This window comes from Calcarisporiella thermophila (assembly GCF_041956535.1).
Source record: "Calcarisporiella thermophila strain CBS 279.70 unplaced genomic scaffold VTP21scaffold_4, whole genome shotgun sequence".
Taxonomy (NCBI): domain Eukaryota; kingdom Fungi; phylum Calcarisporiellomycota; class Calcarisporiellomycetes; order Calcarisporiellales; family Calcarisporiellaceae; genus Calcarisporiella; species Calcarisporiella thermophila.
Window position 1 is genome coordinate 20,654 of NW_027192194.1, and position 20,382 is coordinate 41,035.

The 20,382-nt window shown below is 41.3% G+C and overlaps 9 protein-coding genes and 2 non-coding genes across 11 annotated transcripts; 5 read left to right on the top strand and 6 right to left on the bottom strand.

Moving 5' to 3' along the window:
- Positions 1–25: 25 nt before the first annotated feature.
- Positions 26–111, top strand: VTP21DRAFT_t32. The gene has a single exon. It is a non-coding gene; the product is annotated as a tRNA-Ala (tRNA).
- Positions 112–420: 309 nt separating this feature from the next.
- Positions 421–3,637, bottom strand: VTP21DRAFT_8256 (uncharacterized protein; the record flags this gene model as incomplete). Its single annotated transcript, XM_069399087.1, has 9 exons — positions 421–1,308; positions 1,392–1,671; positions 1,739–1,871; positions 1,940–2,062; positions 2,124–2,170; positions 2,240–2,457; positions 2,534–2,901; positions 2,970–3,321; positions 3,404–3,637. 9 exons carry the CDS (start codon positions 3,635–3,637, stop codon positions 421–423), a joined length of 2,643 nt encoding a protein of 880 aa, XP_069254539.1.
- A 550-nt stretch (positions 3,638–4,187) lies between these two features.
- VTP21DRAFT_8257 (uncharacterized protein) lies at positions 4,188–4,854 on the bottom strand (the record flags this gene model as incomplete). Its single annotated transcript, XM_069399088.1, has 2 exons — positions 4,188–4,461; positions 4,526–4,854. 2 exons carry the CDS (start codon positions 4,852–4,854, stop codon positions 4,188–4,190), a joined length of 603 nt encoding a protein of 200 aa, XP_069254540.1.
- Positions 4,855–6,764: 1,910 nt separating this feature from the next.
- VTP21DRAFT_8258 (uncharacterized protein) lies at positions 6,765–7,173 on the top strand (the record flags this gene model as incomplete). The annotated part of the gene is made up of 2 exons (XM_069399089.1): positions 6,765–7,026; positions 7,136–7,173. 2 exons carry the CDS (start codon positions 6,765–6,767, stop codon positions 7,171–7,173), a joined length of 300 nt encoding a protein of 99 aa, XP_069254541.1.
- A 338-nt stretch (positions 7,174–7,511) lies between these two features.
- On the bottom strand, positions 7,512–8,812 carry VTP21DRAFT_8259 (uncharacterized protein; the record flags this gene model as incomplete). The annotated part of the gene is made up of 3 exons (XM_069399090.1): positions 7,512–7,898; positions 7,974–8,632; positions 8,695–8,812. The coding sequence occupies 3 exons, from the start codon at positions 8,810–8,812 to the stop codon at positions 7,512–7,514; spliced, it is 1,164 nt and encodes a 387-aa protein (XP_069254542.1).
- Positions 8,813–10,928: 2,116 nt separating this feature from the next.
- On the bottom strand, positions 10,929–11,979 carry VTP21DRAFT_8260 (uncharacterized protein; the record flags this gene model as incomplete). Its single annotated transcript, XM_069399092.1, has 3 exons — positions 10,929–10,939; positions 11,473–11,779; positions 11,842–11,979. 3 exons carry the CDS (start codon positions 11,977–11,979, stop codon positions 10,929–10,931), a joined length of 456 nt encoding a protein of 151 aa, XP_069254543.1.
- Positions 11,980–12,561: 582 nt separating this feature from the next.
- Positions 12,562–12,635, bottom strand: VTP21DRAFT_t43. The gene has a single exon. It is a non-coding gene; the product is annotated as a tRNA-Val (tRNA).
- Positions 12,636–13,845: 1,210 nt separating this feature from the next.
- VTP21DRAFT_8261 (uncharacterized protein) lies at positions 13,846–14,496 on the top strand (the record flags this gene model as incomplete). Its single annotated transcript, XM_069399093.1, has 1 exon — positions 13,846–14,496. One exon carries the CDS (start codon positions 13,846–13,848, stop codon positions 14,494–14,496), a length of 651 nt encoding a protein of 216 aa, XP_069254544.1.
- Positions 14,497–14,901: 405 nt separating this feature from the next.
- Positions 14,902–15,484, bottom strand: VTP21DRAFT_8262 (uncharacterized protein; the record flags this gene model as incomplete). The annotated part of the gene is made up of 4 exons (XM_069399094.1): positions 14,902–15,020; positions 15,077–15,153; positions 15,218–15,309; positions 15,392–15,484. 4 exons carry the CDS (start codon positions 15,482–15,484, stop codon positions 14,902–14,904), a joined length of 381 nt encoding a protein of 126 aa, XP_069254545.1.
- Positions 15,485–15,653: 169 nt separating this feature from the next.
- Positions 15,654–16,637, top strand: VTP21DRAFT_8263 (uncharacterized protein; the record flags this gene model as incomplete). The annotated part of the gene is made up of 5 exons (XM_069399095.1): positions 15,654–15,714; positions 15,775–15,922; positions 15,989–16,159; positions 16,223–16,477; positions 16,550–16,637. The coding sequence occupies 5 exons, from the start codon at positions 15,654–15,656 to the stop codon at positions 16,635–16,637; spliced, it is 723 nt and encodes a 240-aa protein (XP_069254546.1).
- Positions 16,638–17,141: 504 nt separating this feature from the next.
- On the top strand, positions 17,142–19,798 carry VTP21DRAFT_8264 (uncharacterized protein; the record flags this gene model as incomplete). Its single annotated transcript, XM_069399096.1, has 4 exons — positions 17,142–17,616; positions 17,723–17,980; positions 18,058–18,564; positions 18,669–19,798. The coding sequence occupies 4 exons, from the start codon at positions 17,142–17,144 to the stop codon at positions 19,796–19,798; spliced, it is 2,370 nt and encodes a 789-aa protein (XP_069254547.1).
- Positions 19,799–20,382: the final 584 nt, after the last annotated feature.

Consider the following 20,382-nt stretch of genomic DNA (forward strand, 5'->3'; position numbering starts at 1 on the left):
CAACAATCACAATATTTCGGCCTTTGGGCGTTTGGTGTAGTGGTATCACATCTGCTTTGCAATGAAGTGCAAGTTTGCAGAAGGCCGTGGGTTCAATCCCCACAGCGTCCATATTTTTTTTTTTCGTGTAATCATTCCATATATCTATCAAGACTTATAATTGTTGAACGCAATTTACGTCTATAAGGAAATAAAAGCTCTATTATTGCCTCACAATACCAAAAATACTCGGAATAATAGAATTTTTAGTGCTATAGTGATACTACTGAACGCATTTTTTATAGTGCGTATATTTCCAAACAATAATATAAAGTATGACTGCTTGAGATAATAAAATTCTTTAATGAAAAGACTTTTAGAAAAAAATATAAGAAAACTCTAAATAAAACCACGCAAAGTCGATCTGCTCTCACTTAAAAATTATAATTCATCCTTCACGTGGGTCGGAAGAGTTGTTGTTTTGGTTGAGCTGGAATTTGATTGCTCTACAGTCGTCGACGTTGGAGATGATGATGACGTTGACGACGACGAAGAAGTAGTACTTGCAGTAGATTTACTCATAGAAGCTTGATAGTTTGCCACTTTCTTCAATAGGCCAAGCGCTCCACGCTCTAGTTCACTCGCCTTGGCCACTATTTCCCCAACCCACAATATAGGGTCCACGTTTTCTGCTAACTGCGATTGCTTCGAAATCTTCTCCTCCAACCATGTAGCAGCCACCTTAGATTGTTCTCTTACTTTATCTAGTCTAGACTGGATATCCTTTTGCATATCTTCTGCAAGAGTGCTTTGGAGTTGGCCAATGCGATCTATAGCATTGTTTGTGTCAGAAATCGCGCGCTTTAAACCCTCAATTGCTGTGGGTCGCTGCTCCACCTCTTCTTTGCGACGTTGAATTGGATGGTGCAAAGCCTGCAGACGCTGCCACCGTTCAGTGAACTGCTGAACTGTTGCATGTTCCCCATCTCCATATAACCACTCCGAAGCCTCTTCAAGCTGCTTCTTCAAAGTAGCTCTTTCCTCTTCCGTACTAATTCGTGAAACGAGCTGATGGGAGAGGAAATCTTGTGCCGTGTAGACAAAGGCTTCGAGACGGTTACGAGATTCTTCACGCATGCGACGATTCAAGTCTTCAGTGTCCATTTCACGAAGGCGTTTGCTGGCAGCATTCTTTATATCAGTGGGCATAGGAGGGATCCCTTGGAGAACTACGCTGACATTGAGCGGTAACGTTTCAATTTTATGCTTCTTATTGGAAGATTCCGAGGCATTGGTTTCCGAGTTAGTGGCATTGGATTCTCCTTGCTTCTAACGATTAAAATAAAAAAATATTTTAAGCATACTATTGTATTTTTTTTTAAAAAAAAAACAAGATTAATGTCATTTAGTACTTTTTCCTCGTTAGATGGTGTCTCCTCCAATTTTTCGCTCTCTGTTTCACTAGTCTGATTGTTTCCGCTCAAAAGGGATTTCACTTTATCCACGAGAGTTGATCGGTCTTCCACTTCAATTGAAGCGACTGCATCAGTGACCGTAACTAGTCCAGAGCCAGTTAGTTCCAATGTAACTTTCACCTTGGGTCGGTCTAGAATAGCCGTTTCATTGAATTTTTGAAGCACGTTAGCGAGACCGCTAATACGTGCTTGGGCGATGTCCGTTGTAGGAAAGTCTCTACATTAAAAAAAAAGTAAAATTCGATGTTAAAGTAGCACAAATAAACAGAAGAGTATTGTCTTACTTCATTGTATCTTCTGATAGCTCAGTATATTTTACATCAATATCAAAGTCGCCAGTGCGCTTGAAAGTAACTATTTTTTTGGCGTCTAGTGCAGCATGGCCAGGGAAGAGGGTTGTGTGAGAAACCTTCGACTCTAATTCATGACATAAATATTTATCAGAATCTAAAACTCTAGGGATGTTAGAATATAAATAGCAAAACCTTGGCTATTTTCTTTGGGTTCTGACTTGTATCGAACTTCAATAGGGAAGAGATGTATATCTTTGATACGGAATTCTTTTACTCTATATTGTCGGCTGAGACCTGCAGCACGGAGAGCGGCACCTAAGAAAAGCGAAAAACAATTGGTAAAGATACTTGACTTAAATAATATAATTCTAATTACCAAGGACAGCTGCCTCATCCTGGTTAACATTCTTTGCAATCCTATCTCTACCGATAACGCAAGGAAAAGGTACCAATAAATCCTATGTTCATTAAAAGAGATATAATGGTACTTACTTGCCAACAGCTTCCTTCAAGATATTTTGAATAGCTGGGATACGTATACCTCCACCAACTAAGACTAGGGATTTCACGGATGACAAGTCAACATTTGCATTTTTCAGAGCGATATTGATTGGGTCCATGACGCGCTTAAGTAAATCTTTCGATAAGCGCTCCAAATCGGCACGAGTCACCTTCATACGAAAATCACGGTCTTCATGCAAACCCTCAATCTGCCGTATTAAAATAGAAGACGAAATTTACTTTTGTCTCGATCCAATATATGTTTTAGATGGATAATAAACCTACCGAAGCCATCATTTCAGTGTTCGCGCTCAAAATTTCTTTTACTCGAGTTGCTTCCTTTTTTAATTTTGCGATTGCTCTAGGATTTTCAAATACGCTTTTTTCCAATTTTCCCTTATTAACGCGGTCGAATTCTTCTCCTATAAAGCGTAGCATTCTTTCATCGAAACTGCCTCCTCCGAGTGTGCGGTCATATCCAACGCCTCGAACTTCGATCTCCGTTACGGTTTTATTGTATTTACCAATATCACGAACACTAACAGTGCGAAATCCGACAAGACTTGCTACAGTACTACCTGCACCCATGTCATAAAAGATATGATACTCGGGCTCAGATGAAAAACTACGAGACATGGCATAATTCAGAGCAACTAATTCGGGGTATAATAGAATTAAATGGATGATCCAATAATTTTGATTCAAAAAAAAAATAGTCTACCTGCTGTCTCATCATGGATCAGACTTAATACGTTTAATTCTGCTAATTCAGCTGCGTCCAGAATTGCTTGGCGTTCAAATTGGTTAAAAAACGGAGGCACTGTAATGACTGCATCGCGAATTGTTTCTTGGGCAGTAGCTTCAGCCTGTTCTCTAGCATGTGAAAATTGCATTGCAACAAGCTCTTCGACTGTGAATATTTCATTTCCCTGCTTAAATGCAATTGTATTGCGATCAGTTTTAATCATTTCAGGTGTAAAGGCAGAGCGATAGGACTGAGCATGTGCGTCATCGAAATGCCGCCCAAGTATACGTTTTAGATGTGGAAATGTACTTTCCGGGAACCGAGATGCCTACGTGGATTGAGAATTGAATTATTAATTCAGGTAAATTTCTCATAAAAATACTTCGAAGCAAAATAATATTGTTACATACCAGGTTCAAGGAATCAGACCCATATATCCGCTCTCTTCCGCGCAGTGTCACAATAGAAGCCGTTTTCCGTTTCGAGTCACGATTCAATGCAACATCGAAATTCGGTTTTACCAACCCGACTTTAAACCACTCGGTACCATAGTCGATGGAAAGCACAGCTGCCTCAGCCAAAAAAATTGCGGTAAGCGCAAAGGCTGCCACCAGTAGTAGCCTATAAGCGCCTAGACCTCGCATTTTATACAATCTATTTTTTTGTGATTCGCCTATAAATGCGATGGATAACAGAGAAAAAAGTGGAGATCTTTCGTATTAAATCCTTCAAAATTCGGTTATGTGGTTCATCTTTATTGGCCTTCAATAACTGCGCCACAATGCTTTTCTACTAAATATCAATTGATATATTTAAAAGAAAATTTAAATACTATTAAATAGCCATAGACTGTGAAATACGAAAGTCGCATTTTTTCAATGTTGAGACTGTAGTAAATTGCGACGAGTTTCGAAATTTAACCGAATTCAATGGACATTTTTAACTTTACAAAATTTATACCTTGTCATTTTCAAAATGGCATGCGTAGTTTTCGGTCGACCTGGATAATCTAATAATCCATTGTTATCTTACTAAATGGTTTGCAGAAAATTTCTTTATCTGGTGAATAAAGGCTATCAAATTTGGACTATATCAAAATTTAGAATTGCTGGAACTAAGAAAATTGCATTTATGAAGTAAGAGTATCAGCGATATTTTACATGAGGATGATCCATCGACTCGTACATAAGGATATCATTCAAAAAATGGCAAACCGCGAACAAATCTATCAACTGCCACACGGAACAATTCGCACCCAATATTCAGACTTTCTCCCGACTGGACACGCTGAAGTGGATTTTTTGTCACGAATTCCACATATGGGCCTTGGTAGAATTGTCGCAATACACCACGCATTGAAAGAGTGGAAGGATCTGTCATCATGACAAATTTGAGTCCGCTAGGTGTTTCGTAGTAATGAAGACGATATTTTGAAGTGCGGTAGGAAATAAAACCATCATTGCCCTGACTACTCAACAAAATTTATCATTAAAAAAAATCATATGATATGTCCATATTAATTCATGAATTACTCTGGAGATAGCTTCTTAACCAAGTTGCGTAAGCTAAACACTACTCCGTATACCAGTTTTGCCTGTTCCTCTATGGACATCGAACCTCCTATCCCCGAGCTTTCAACTTGTGACTCCAGAGTGTCTGTTCCAACGCGCGAGGAGCCAGATGATGAAACTGTCCGCTGATGCTGCGAAGTAGCTGCGGTTACCGACACCGAAGACTTTGGATCTACATGTTGCTTAGAATGTGACCATGCATGATGGTATATGCATTGGCAATGCCGGTCAAAAATATAAAGATTATATATTGTCATTGGATTGGCGAGAATAATTTTAAACAAGGTCATAGGTAATCGCGTCGTGCGACAAATTTCAGTGGCTTGATACGTGGCGCAGTGAATGTTGGATTTCTCATTATAATACTTGATTTTAATGACGAAATTTTGAGAAGATTTGATCGTGAAAAACATATAATTTCTTTATATTTAATCTTTTCAGTTTAAGCTGTGTGAAGTATCATATTCATCCTTCTGAATAATTATCTATTTTATTATTTCAAATTAGTATAAATCATTAGCATATTCATATTAAGAAAATGAATTAATTCCATATGAATTATGTGCAATCACAATTATAGTGATCGCATATATACGTGTTTTTATCTACAAAGAATAGAGTACCATTTACTATCTAAGTTGTTTTCTAGCTAGTAGCTTTTTCAGCGCTACTATTTCTAGCGATTCGACGTTAATATTTCGTACCGCAATTCGGAAAACCTAAAGCTCTTTCTACTGGAAATCTAAACCCATTTGACAAAATCCGACAAACAAATGTTATAGTTCTCTCTCCTACTCGCTAGAGCTAATTTTGTTAAGAAACTACAAATCCCGATGATTAATACAAAATCTTGAGACCATACCCACCATGAATGTGCTTCAGATAACATTAATAGGCGAAATTCGGAACTGAGGGCTTTGACATCATGTAGCAAGAGATGGGTATCTGAAAATGTTGATTTATGCCCCTTTATTCCGACGGCTTTGTGAATAATCCTTAAAAATCGTGTCACAAAAGAAAATATGTCGGGTTGTCGTATATAATCGAAGAATTTACTGGGATTAGCTGTAAAATTGTGACTTGGATCTATCAATTGAGATAAGTTAAAAATATTCTTAACAACTTTGACAAAAAGGAGATTTTATTTCCAAAATAAAACACTATAAATATAAACCTTCTATAAAAAAATTCATGACATAGATATACTCGTCGCCTTTTTTCAAATTTTAATAAGCCAACCGAGTTAGAAAGGTAATGTATAATGTGTTTGTTTTATACAGTTGAAGATTTCACAGTAGCACACGGTTTTCGTATTCCTAAAATAACATAACAGTACCAAGAAATATGATACAAACAAACTTGTCCTGTACCTTTTGTTGCCGCAAGGCATAATGAGATGTAACATTTCGCTTGTTCCAAGAGGTTTATTATAAGGTTCTGTTTAACTTACTAAAAAATCTCCAAATAAAGCGAGAATTAACAAGACTTACTATAACTAAATCCCAAAAGATCGTGTCCAGGGTTCAATTGTGAAAACTGTGATGTAATCCTCTTTTCAGTGTAAGCAACCGCAAAACTGTGCCTGCCATATCTATATTGGAATTATCCAGCTTGCTCGTGTTTGTCTAACTTCAGCGGCAATTCCGAAAAATTTTTAAATTGCATTTCACAATCGGGGTTTTATTTTATTTTAAAAAATGGGAATTGTGCCTTTGCTTAGGGTTTCCTAGTTTGGAATTCCACTATTGATTTGGATGTCAATCGCAGTTTGGATTCCAGATTTTTGAAAAAAAAAAAGAGGATCGAAAAGTTGGATTCTTTACAAGAGATCAATTTTGTACTTGCACGGGCCACGGTCTATGTACAATTAGGTACACTTCGGGATCTGCGTGACATTGTAAATCAGATTGTGTCACTTCCAAGGCATTATTCCCATGAGAGATATTTTTAAAAAGGAATGCGCTATACTACAAAGATTAAAAAGTCCACGCTTAACAAGGGAACCGCACAATATGTAAAAACAGGATCCTGGTCACGGAAGGGGTATCATGGCGGGATGACTATTTCATGATAGCCTCAGTTAAGTGCCAAAAGGTTATAAAAGAAGCTCGAAATGCAACCGATTTTTCACCATTAACACAAACTCAAAAAGCATTTTATTTACACACACTCCTCCCTACTCAATCTTAATTCAACAAGAATGAAGGCTACTCTTATCAATCTTGCTCTCTTGGCGACCCTCGCTATCGGTGCATTTGCCCAGCCCGTAAGGACCACTAATGAAGTAGAGGTTGCCGACCACCAAGAGGAAGCTCCCGAATATGAGGCCTACGAAGCCACTGATGACGCAGTTGACGGAGCTGAGGGAGAAGATCTCGAGAAGCGCACAATGATGGGTATGGGAATGATGAAAATGCCCATGATGGGTATGCCTATGATGGGAATGGGCATGCCTATGATGGGTATGATGGGCAAGATGAAGAAGAAGCATCATTAAAGCCTTGATGCCGGATCATATTTAGAGCAATTGCTATATTTTCATGCATTTAAATTTATTTCCATCCATTCTAGTGTGTACTCTTGCATTAAGTAGAAAAACCAATATATAATCACTTGTATTCGTCCCTACCAATAAAGTCCATCCTTAGATACTTTAAATATAAAGCTAGGCCATCATGGGTATTTTAAGAATAAAAAAATTAGCAAAATTAATTATATTGAATATGAATTCGAAAACAAATACATTAATAACGATAGTATATACTTCATGGCTACCTTGCATTAAATATACTAATTTTAAGTAATGAAGTAAAATAAGACATAAAGTTGAATCACCAGTAATCAACTTGGATCACATAACACAAATTATTGAGGTATAAAGGAGACTATCATCGATTGATTGTGAGCATATTTCGATCGTGAATATATTCCTGATCCAAGTGCTAATCTAAAAATGATGAGCTTCATTGTTCGAACTTACGAATCGTGGCTGTATCGAACCAACTGTACTCAATGGTGGACCACTGAAAGCGGCCGCGTTCGCATTTCTTGGACTATTGTTGCACTGGATACTATTGAATGGCGGAGCAACTGAACTTTGCTCTGACTTAATAGCACACTCTTCTTCCCTAAAGGATCCAAACTCATTTTTATGCCGGAACATCCATCCAACGAATGAGATTATAACACAAAGGGCCAATATCGCGATGTTCCAAATAAAACCGAGGACATCAATGTACTGACCGACATCGGTAGGGATGCCTGGCATAGTTAGACGAACTGAGGGAAGTGCAAAGAGGAGGGTAGATGGTACAGCTACATCTCCAAGGCTTGCCTAATGCAATAAAAAAAAACCATAATACGCTGGATGTTAGATTTGAGGGAAAAAAATCAATGATCACAAACTCACTTTACGCCCATATAGGAAGATCTGATAGGAAACCGAAGCAGTTAAGAGGGTAATTAGCCACATCAATACAACAACAAAGATGCTGAAACCCTTTACAAATGTTGTTTGCTCGACTTTGAATTTTATCAAATACAGGTATCGCAAAGCTTCAGTATCGATCTCGGACCCAGTGTCTAAATCCTCCGGATTGGAAATCACCTCAATACCAAACCGGTTTGACTGCATCACGCTCTTGATATCAAAATCAATTGGCACCAATGAAGTAGTATGGTTATTAAGTATACTCGCAAACATTAGAAATCCCACCTCCCATTTATCAAAGGGGTATAGTGCAGCATCCCCCTCATCGAAACTTAACTCAATGTCCTTACTATTGATGTACGTTGTTGAATTAAGCGGAATCGTTGTCCCATCTACAGATAGGCTTGCTCCAGAGTAGGGCGAATCTGGTGTATACAAATCTCCTGAGAGTAGAGCATTCACCTTCATCTTAAGAATGCTTTTATCTAGGTCGACATAGTGCACTTTGAAGGACACATCTATGCCAAGTGATTTGGTGAATTCAGGGTTGCTTTCTTTTTCCGCTGATGAGTGCTGATATGTCTCCAGGTTATTCTCACTTTCGTTTTTGAAGGCAAAGAAGGTTCCAACAACTGTGACTGAAATATTTTCGAAATCAGAGAGGATGTAATGGGAAATCAAGGATTGAGAGGATAGTTACCAAATAAAGCGATTAGCAGGAAGATAGGAATACTTTTGCGCATCCAAAAAGGAATTTGACGAATCGGCCGCGTCTGCGATCGATTCCTGAACACCTTACTCAAAAGTACAAGATTCATATTTAAAAATTACGCTGGTGAAGGGTAGTTGGAGGTGGGAAAATGGGAAGGCGTGTAGGGAAACAAAAAAATCCAAGGGATATGCAGATAATGCAATTAAAGGTTATGCCAGATACCCTGCTGGCGTTTTATGGAATTGCTTGTATTAATGGTGGAGTAGGGAAGGTTTTGATTTAAAATACAAACTTATCTTAAGAATAGAGTAAAGAATAGATACAAATATTTTTTCAAAGAATGTTTGCTGAATCATTTTTTCACTTGTAGCGAAGTCAAATAGCAGGTTATATACACCTAGAAATTTCAAATACTCGTTAATTATCGAGCCACTTACCTGTGATACCTCGGGGGAAGCCGAGCTATTCAATTTTTCCGGAGCTCCGTGATGTGATAAACAGACCAGTAAGTTTTAAAAGCTTGCTCATATTAATTCGTATTTTGTATATCCGAATACCAACACTGCCATAATGCTCTATTGGGTAATATAAGTCCATATTCAGATAGAATATGTAAATTGTGTTAAACCCTCCTTGTTGTCTATCTCTTATGTAGCAATTGTAATGTATAAAATATATATCAGATACTGCATGGTTTTCTAAACTATCACCATGTTGTTAGTTACATAGGAGCTTCTAACACTTGATAATGAGTGTACAAGCGGAATATAAACACACGAGGCTTTGAACTTATGATATAAGCTCCTCATATTTTTATTGGATAATACGAAAACTTTACTGCCTCTAACTATGGCGGAGAGAAACGATTTACACGTCAGAAGCGAGCTATATTATACTACTTATTTATATGGATGTACAATTGGCTTACATATTAGCACCCGAATAACAATAAAAATTGAACGCCTCAGCATTTAACTTTATTTGGGAATAGAAAAACAATTCGCCAGCTTCGCTGAGAGTTCTTAGTGAATTTATTGGAGGTTCTTAAAGATCTTTCAAATGCAATAGTAAATACATACTACTACGAAACCTTCACTTAAGAAGATTTCCCTACAAAAGCTACCTGGTACATGATCTTTCTAGATCCATGTCAATGGTTTTCAAACTAGTCCGTTTAATTAAAACTCTGGCTAAGTTTTTTGTACGCATGTTTTGTATTAATAAATACTTAGGTCCAGTTCTTTTTAATCTATGGATGCATGATCTTATGATATGTTGCTTATTTAAAATGAGTTAAACGTGGGAGAGGAAATCAACGTTTTCATACACTAGGAATGATAAGTAAATTCGGTGTTCGTATTAGGTAGGAAGGAATCCAATTTTCGGCAATTTCTTAATGCCATCAGTCATTCATCATGGTTACGAAACTTGCCTTATAAACTCTATACTCCAGATCATGATATCGTATGGAAGCATTGAAACTTATTAGCTTTGCCCTGCGTTTCCTCGTAATGCCTAAATCTAGCTGCTCATAATTCTGGAATGGTGTACTCAGACTTGTCCAAGATCTGCTGAATACTGCGACGCGCGTTGTAACAGTGTAAACACCGTTTAGACAACGGTTTATCTGATGTTTTCCTATTTAAATATATTGCTTAACATCCATGATAATACATAGTTATCAATCAAATTACTGGAGAGGGCATCGATTAGTTTAAATTCATGCTAAGGCGATAAACGCTTAAATTATTGTTCTGATATGGATATCTAATTATTAGCAAAATATGTTGAGGCGCAGCAATATTTACTTTTAAATATTTGTTTCCGAAGCTTCAGGAGAGCGCGCTATTTTTCTTTCTTATTTCTTCTCTTTTTTATCTCTCTGCTTCCTTTTTTTTTTACGAAGGGTCGCTAGTAAGGGTGAGTGTACGCTCCCACACTTTCTCTTCATTAAGCATATGATGAAAATACTCCAAAAATTTTCATGATAGGAATTGCCGTCAGATAAATACTTTTGTATTTAATGACGAGGCAAGGTTCTCTGATGCTTATTGAAAAATTGAGAATTGTGGACTGTTATCTATTTGTTAGGACAGTTATTAATCCTCCCTTTTTTTGTGCTTTTTGTAGATATTTTTGATAACGGTCCAGGAGGTATGATACTATGTTTTCATCTGAGTAGAAATAAAGATATCAGATATTCTATTATCTTACAACAATGATCACTTTAATGCTGTATACATTATAAAAAATTAATAAGAATATGAAAATAATAGTTCCATAAAGCGGGTATAAAAATAAGAAATCTATACAACACATTCAAACATTATTGTTTATGCAACGGCATGCTCATGGATTGTTTAATACACTCTAGTGAACAAAGCCGCCATCGGACCGGAAAGCGAGTTCGGCCTTCACTGTTACTGTTGCTTATTTCATTCGGCAAACTCTCCCATGTTAGTCGTTGTAAACCAGAATGATAAAGGCTTCGTCCACAACAAGAACATCGCACGAGTCCCTTACAGACAACATCCACGAGGTGGAGTGGCAAAAGCCTTGCCAAATGGTCCATACCTCCAGCACTTTCACAATCCGCAAAGTCAGAATGATTCTGACAGTAAAAGTGGGGTGAACCACGTAGGCACTCTCCTAGGAGCTGTGCACATGAATCTCTCAAACTCAACATCCATCTCTCCTCCAATTTCATATCAGTCCTCACAGGCTCTATGATTGGATTCTCTTCTAACCAGAGTCGCCTAAGCCTACGCCTTGCCAATAGCTCAACGGGTAATTCCTCAAGTGCATTCCCAGTAAGATCAACGATCTCCAATCGTGGCAATCTGCCAAGTGCTTGTGGTAATGATCGAAGTTGATTACGATGCAGATAAAGTTCACGTAGATGGATTAATTGACCGATGAGTGGAGATATGTCAGTGAGTTGATTATTCCCAAGATGTAGCTCTTCGAGATGAACCAGATCAAAGAGGGAGGAAGGCAAAGAGGTAAGCTTATTTCCAGTTAGTTGCAGGATTCTGAGCGTTTGAAGGCGGGATGTTGCAGCTGGAAGCACACTCTAAAAATTTTGAGCCAATGTTAGTAGAGGGAATACTGGTCAAGATTGAATTAAAGGCTCACTAGATTTGTTATTCGTGCAGTCTCGAGAACGAGCACAGGTCGTTCCGTTCTAATAGTCTCAGTTACTATTTCAGACTTTTCATCCTTTTTTCCATCAGGAAATCGGGTGAGCGTGTAACCAAGTCCAGAAGATGGCATGTGCCATAGCAAAACCCTTTGATCTCTCCGTTCCTTGCGCTTTTTTAATGCATCAGTATCTGATGGTAATAATGGACTAGTTCGTGATCTGGGTAGGCTATGGCTATTCGAAGTTCCGCTGAATATGTGAGGGAGACTATGCCGCCTCTCTAGCGTCATTGGTTTAGTGTAATTATTTTCTACAAACGGCTAAATATACCTATTTTTCGGAAAACTCCAGGGTCAACAAAGAAACGATAAAAGCGTCACTTGAGGCGCAGCTATTTCTCTGTTTGCAATCATAGGAGAAATTATATTCACTGCCGTCATATTTCTAATGTTAATGAAACCAAACGTAAAATCAAGCAAGTATTTTAACAGCATTAATATATGAAAACCCAAATGCTTCATATGAGAATAACTATAGCTTGATTAGAATTATAATACACTTGATAATAGACATATATTTTGTTGAAAATTATAAATACGAGCTTGAAAACTCAAGACAGCCATAGTGTAGTGAAAAATCATGCATATTAAATCCGAAAAATATCAAGTATAACGAAATGTTATATAAAGTGGATCAAAATTATTAAAAAATGATGTTCTCGTCCGGGTTCGAACCGGAGACCTTCCGCGTGTGAAGCGGATGTGATAACCAACTACACCACGAAAACTCACTTGAAAATTTTTTTACAAATTTTCTTTTTAAATGAATTTTTCAAAAGCAGTCACAAAATGAATTTTTTTCATGTCTACATTTATCCATTACACGGATAAATGTAGACATGAGAAAAATATCACTTGTTGATACATTCACTTTACTGCTCTTAAAATCTTTGCTGTTTTATTCACAGATAAAGTTGCTGTAATTTATTTAATATTTTTACAAGTTACAAAAGTGCCAAAATTGTTTTCAAAAACTGCCAACCTTTATCTTTTCAAATGTCTTGAGAATGCAACACTGGTAAAGATTATCATCTTTTGCTTGAATCAAAAATTGAAATAAACACGAAAGAGACTAACGAACCCTATTATGTTTGATCAGCATAAAGCTCGAAGCTGAAATCTTATGAAGAGTTTGAAATGCTGAACCTCCGTAGCGTGTTAATTTTAAGTTTGTTTTTTAATTGCCGCCGAATGAGCTACCATCTATGAGGATTTGACGGAGGCAACCTAAGCACTTTGGAACGCGTTATCGTAAGAACTTTTGAGTAGATAAGAAATGGCATCACAATAGTCAATGTCGTTGGCAAACACTATAGTTAGTCTCATTAAATTCGAAACCTTAAACAATACGTTATATGAGGGCTTTTAAGGGATAGATCTGTCCCAGCTCAAGCTAATTCTATACTGTCCTGCACAGTTCTCTCAGGCCTCTACCATGTGAGAAGCATTGATAGATTCCTTTGATAGCTAAGCTATGTAGTGTGATCTAGAAATTTTCTCCCCTGTGAAATTGAGAGAACAGCGAAATACATAATAAGTTTGGAGATATTTGGAATTCACTATCTAATCAAAGCGGGATCAAGACCTAGGGCCCTATGCCCGTGAGCTTTGCAAAATTTCAGTAGAACCATGCATAAAATTTCTCATCGTACCACCAGAAGAGTCATTTATCGAGCCAGAATATTGAATGGGCTTATAGAAACAAGTATATTGAGGAGGTTTCGATCCAAGTATATTCACACGCATGCACTCCACCTCATGAAAGAAAAAGAGAGTACCCCTTCCTTCCCTAGCGTGTTAATTTTCCTCATATCGATGTCGTACAAAATGTGGTTGCCTAAGGGCCATTTTCATATAAATAGATGGCAGCTATCTTTTCAATCCTAACGTTCGATTCTAATTTCAGATCGTTATTAAGACTTTGTTTCTCAAGCTACTATGGTCATTCATTGCACTAATATTAAACATCAGCTGATCCAAAATTTCGATCGCCCTTTGAAGGCGCGGTCCCCCACCTTCTGGCCCATTCCTGACGCAAATGCTGACAATTTTAATGAAAATTCGAAAAATGAAAGGCTCGAGGTATCTGAAATATTTCACGGAGAGCTGACTACACTAGCAAATTGGATGTTAGCACTGAAGCCTGGCCCATGTACGACGGGAGGTTGGCGTGCAAGTGCTACAGCGCCTCAGTGGTTGATGGACCGATTGAATCGATATTCAGATAAGAGACAAAATTATGTGCACGCTTGTTGGGAAGGATCGGATGCTGCAGAAATGCGATGTCGTTATGGGGCTTTAGTCTATGAAGATGGAAACGCTGAGGTGATATGCTCACATCCGGGTCACCATACGATCATCGATGAAACTTGGAGAATAGCGCATAGTGGTGAGCGTCAGCCAACTTGGGTAATAACGGGTCCTGCCGTCGCCGGATGCTGTACATGGGCCGGGGCAAAGGACGGAAAATTTGTACGTCATATCGCTGAGGAGGATATCGGACACTATGTGGAGGGGTTGAAGTGTGATACCACAAAAATAGCCTGGTTTGGGTTAATACAAGGATCCAAAACAGGCGACTTGAATTAGATTTAAAGGATGGCCTAGATAATTGATTGTTTATAGGTTTGCCAATAATTTAAATTACTTTTCATTTCTAAATATACAACACCGTTTTAAACTGTTCTAGGTCCACTGGTTATTATTGACTATATCAATCTAGTTTCGAAACTCCGGCTTTCTTTCCTAAGTATGTCTTGTCCTATTTAAGATGAAGAAATAAAGCATACAAGCAAAGGAATTCCATATTGATTAGCTAGAGTGTGATTACAATGGACCCAGTGGTCTTAGAATTGGATTCAAATCTATATTTAAAATAGAGAAATAAATTTGACATGAGAATAATGGCGAAAAAAAAAAAGAAAGACAATAAAGAAAAATTAAAAGAAACAGCTCTCCAGATCACAACATGGAACGACCCCCCTTATGTCTGGATTATGCAGTTAAATATTCTTCTTTCTCCAGCTCCTCTGTGAATGTGTCTAATACGTGCCCACATAGATCCATTAGGTCGCGGAGTCCTTGCTCTAGTGCCTCTAATGCAGGATGAGGTTCTAGAAGTGGGTGAGTAAAGAGAGGTGACAAAAGAAAAACGATATTATACGCATACCTTTTGTTTGAATGCGAATGTGTATCTTATTACTTGAGGGATGAGGAACTGAATAACCACAATAGCTCACATTCGGGCTGAATAAAAATTTGAAAAACGCATTAGCACGCTGGCTTCAATAGAATTCTGAAATCATCATACTTTTTCATTATCATATAGCGCAGGGAATTTCCAAGAGTGTGATCCTCATCATTTAAAGCAACTGTGATGTTGTGTTCATCCTCGCTTGATATCTATTCCAATGCAAAGAAGAAAAGCAAAATTAACTACAGAGGGAGAGTAGACAAACAATTCTAGTTGATATATAAAATTTACCACGGTAACCTTTGGGATATCCTCCACATCGACCGTTTGCACAGTCTCTTCAGTAGCCTCCTCTTCCATAGCTTGCGCGGGTTTCTCGGTCATTTTCCAAGATCGATTCTTAATTTTTATTATCAATATTCAATATTGCCTCGGTAGCCAAAGTCATCTATTCTGACCGTGACTTTTATTTTTTTTTGTAAAAAGGCGCAGCAAGAGACTGCTTTACCTTGACCAATTTTTGCAATGGATTTTAATATTGCGAGGTGAAGAAATGGATCCTCAAAGAGAAGATGAATATGACTCCGAAGAAGATGAAGATTACGTGCCCGAAAGTATGTAATTATGTACACTTCATCCGTTAGCAAATGCATTTCTCAATTCCGATTTTATAGATGAGAGTGAATCAGAGAATGAACCAACTGGCCATTCCGACCATGATCAGCCTGAGGTCCCTGAGGAAAGCGAAGCAGGGGTGAAGCGGACGAGATCGAAAGGATTGGTACAGGAAGAAACGGAAGAAATCTCCATAAAAAAGCAAAAGTATTTATTAGATAATGCTATTCGTTGAGCCAGGCTTCTTTCACCTAATTCGTTTCATTCTTGAAGGCCAAGTGACGAGAATGAAGAGGAGAGAAAAAAGCGACTTGACGCGCTATGGAACGAAATGAAAACAACCCCTACCGTATCTTCTTCGCCTTCGACCAATTCCGTGGCTTCTCAGTCGCCTAATGTAAACACAGTAGTTGAAGAATATGAATTTGCAGGGGAAAAGTTCAAGTAAGTCATCTCGCGGCGTGCCAAATTCTCGCGTCGCCTAATGCTGAAACCCATTTCTAATAGAGTAACGAAAGAATTGCCCAAAGACTCGAAGGAGGCCCCCTCTAGCTCTGCCCAAGACAAAGCTTCCAGCAAGCCATCGTCGAAGCCTAGAGGTGGCAGACCAGCGCGTGCTCCCTCAAAGCTGGCTGCTCTTTCTGCAAAATATGCAAACAAGCCCAAGAAATTGAACACGCTTGAAAAGAGTAAATTGGACTGGAAGAATTTCGTAGACTCAGAAGGGATCGAGCATGAACTAAAACAACATAATAAGGACGGGTAAGCCATGTGCTTATATGAATTTGTCTTGATTAAGATTCTAATTTTGCACTTCCCCCATTTCTCCTTCAGATATCTGGAAAAGGTGGACTTTTTGAATCGTACTGATCAGCGACTCGAGGAGGAGTTACGGTCGCTTCGGCAAAAGTCAAAGAAATGAATAAAAAGAAATTGTATTATAGTCCCATTAAGCAGTGTCGGTTAAAACTTCCCTTTCATAGATCCACTCTTCCTGCACGCTAATATAGTTTTTCCCTGCCACACGCTACCCACTCAAGCTATCACTATTCAAAGTCCCAGGCCTTCCCGAGATAAAGGCGCATTTCATTCCATAATTTTATCCCGACTAGCTTGATCAGAGATCCTATCTTGTATTGCGGTGTATGAGAGATAGCCCTAAAGGTTATGGTGTGAAATCGGGGTTTTTTCACGAGCGAGAATTCAGAAATACAAGGAAGGAGATGGAAATTAGAAGAGTGGTGATTGGCCTCAGACAGAATGCCAAAATTGAACGATTTTTTGCCGCCATCTGAGGTGACCGTCATCCCATCACAAGATCGGTAAGATTTTGGGGCAGAGAATATTAGCCAAGAGAAAATTATTAGATATCTCGTCTTCGCTGAAAAACTGACATCAGTGGGCCATTGATCTTGGATCGTTTATCATGCGATTATATCGCCTACGCCCTTTCAACCTCTTTATTCTTCTTCTATTTCCTTTTCTTGCTCAGTGCCGGACGCTTCTCGTTGATCTACTCTCCACCGATCCCCGATTTGGGGCCTTTTTAAGTGCCCTACAGCGAACACGCCTCATCCCTACCCTCAACTCCATTCCGATCTGCACGCTCCTGGCTCCGACCAATGCGGCCTTTATGAATCGCTCCTCTCCCACACGGGAGGAACTTCTTTACCATCTTTTGAAGGTTGATTGGCGGGAGGATGAACTGAAGGATGGGATGATAGTTGAGACCCTTCTGGTGAGAGAAGGGTATTTGCCCAACGGGGAAGGCCAGCGAGCGAGGGTCACAAGGGGAGAAAAGCTGGAAATAGGAGGCGTAGAATTGGTAGGGGGGAACTGGAACGCAGATAATGGGATTATTCACATTGTAGATCGTTTATTATCACCGCCGGTTGACGCAGGTACTCTATGATACCGTGTTAGAGCATGTGTCTATGCATGGGCATGTGCATCTGAGTGCGAGGAACGGTGACTGATCTTTTTCTTGTTCTGCCTTTCCTTTTAAAGTCAAAACAATAGAAGCGATACCCGAACTATCTCACTTTATCGATTTCTTGAGCAATTCTGGGCTGGTTCAACGGCTGACAGCGGCGCACCCTTTTACCATATTTGCACCGGTCAATCAGGGCTTCGGGCAGTTTGACGACATCCAGCTCAACTACCTGAAGAGTGAGTATGGAAAGGAGGATACGCAGCAGATTGTCGGCCATCATGTCCATGACGGAGTGCTGTATACGGCCGATATTGCCAATGGCGAAAGTCAACGTATGAGGATTCTATTCTGCATATCCTGTGTAATGCGGGCTAACGCAACCCTCCCCCTTCCCCCCTTTGTGTATTAGTCTCCACGCTTCAGGGGGGTTCCCTTTCGGTCCACCGAGAGGGGGACCTCATCTCCGTTGGAAACGGCCAGGTGCAAACCCGTGATGTCCTCATCTCGAATGGCGTCATCCACGTGGTTTCGCAAGCTGCACCGCCGGAGCTCCAGTGGACGCCGCGCAAGTATCTCTTGGGCCTAAAAGCGGCGAAGTTCGTCAGCTATCTGGATCAGGCTGGCCTTGGTGCCTACATGGATAACAAGAGTGCCTATTATACCTTCCTTGCACCGCCGGACACTTTCCTCGGGGTCACGGACCCATTCCTGAGGGTCAATGACACGAAAGAGTTCGAGCAGATGCTGAGATATCACATCCTCGAGGGGAGGGTGGAGCTGGAGCAGCTGCCCGAGGGCAAACTCGTAGAGACCCAGCTGGAGAGTGGGATGCTGCTGGGGGAGAGGCAGCGCGCGCGCATAAGCACCCTAGGCGGAACGCTCCGCGTGAACAATGTGGATGTGTTGAGTGCTCCAGGTATTTTCGGCGCTTGTCTACTAGCGCTGGCGATTTTTTTTGGTTTTTTCGTCAGCTAGGCTTTCACCCCGTTGCTAAACGCATCCTGTTCTTCCCTTGTCTAGTCCGAGTGGGAAATTGCTTGATATACACCGTGTCGCGCGCCCTCCGCCCTCCGCAAGACGCGGTGATCACCGCGCAGAACGACTATCGCCTTTCGACCTTTATGTCGCTAGTGAATACCTCTCAGCTCGAGGACACCCTGCGATCCACCCCGGGGGTGACCCTGTTTTTGCCGGTAAACGAGGCGTTCTCACGGCTCGGCCTGGTCGGGGACTATCTCGAGATGCCCTCTGCTCGGAACGAGCTGCATTCGGTTTTGGAGTTCCACGCGGCCAAACAGGTCATGTACTACAACCGGATTCCCGAGGGCAACATACTGCTTCGCACGCTTGCCGGCCACAAGTTGAGGATAGAGCGGGGCGCGGACGGGACGATCGACGTCAGTGGGGGCGCCAAGCCCGCGGAGGGGCAGCCGGGGCAACACGGCAAGGCCAGTGGCCGCGTGATTGAGCAGGACGTGTTGCTCTCGAGCGGGGTGATGCACGTGATTGACGAGGTGGTGCTCCCGCCGTCTCTGGAGCTCACGCCCCGTGCGCTGCTGACCGCGGCCGGAACCACCCGGTTCGTGAAGCTGCTGGAGGACGCGAATTTGACGGCGGTGTTGGACGACACCTCGCCCGACCAGCAGCAGTACACGCTGCTTGTGCCTACGGACGATGCCTTCCGGCGCGCCAATATCACGGTGGGGTCGGTGATTGGCGGGGAGCAGGCGGAAAAGGTGCTGAGGTTACACTTGGTGCCTAGGGCACTGGATGACGTGCTGGTGGACCGGACGCACGTGCCGACGCTGCTCTCGGAGAGTGCACGGCTGGAGGTGCGGGAGGTCGCGAGGGACCAGTTTGAGGTTCGCGTGTCCAAGCCGCAGCTGGCCGCGGCCGACGCCGCACAACGCGGGCAGGATGCGGAGGGCGTGGCCCGAGTGGTGAAGGCCGGGAGGACAAGGCAAGGCGGGGGGGTGTTGGTGTTGGACAGCGTGCTCTTCCCTGACGTACCCTATCAGCCCGGCGTCATTCCCCCGTGGGCGATTGGGCTTGTGGGAGGTCTGACGGGACTTGGTGCAGTGGGTGGCGCGGGATACTGGGGCTGGCAGTGGTGGAGACGGAGCCGGCTTGGGTATGAAACACTGGCCTAGCGTATGGATTCCGTTGGGGATGCTCGCTGTTCTGTTTGTACTTGTTTGTCTTTTGCACGCACCCTTGTAGACTATGGAGCCGCGCCCGCGCTCGCAGGTGCGCGTGCGCTGGCGCGGGATCCGGCTGCGGAGGCGCCAACCCGCCTCTCAATATATAAACCTATTTAAGCTGCCGCATTGCAAAGTGACAGAAGTTTAAATTTAGCTTTGGGTCTGCACTCGCAATTAAGGTTAAGGATCCTGTGAGACGGGCGGCGTGGTTTCATTTGGCCGCCGGCTCACCAATCTCCGGCCGCGGTTGCGCAAGGATGGAGGACGAGGCCGGGGGATAAGCAGGGGATCGCAGGTGGGAGGCCCGGCGAGCGCGCACCAGCCAACTCGCCACCACACCATAGACGCCGGCCCGTTTTCAGGTGAAAATCTCCGGCTTGTCCCCTCAAGGCCGCTTCAGACCGTCTGAAGGCCGTGAGATAGGCGCGGATCTTGCGCCGGATTGGCCCTGTCAGGTGCTAATTGATACGGTCTCAGATTAACGTTAAGACATTTTTCTTAAAAAATGTTAGCACCGAGGTTTCATCCGTATA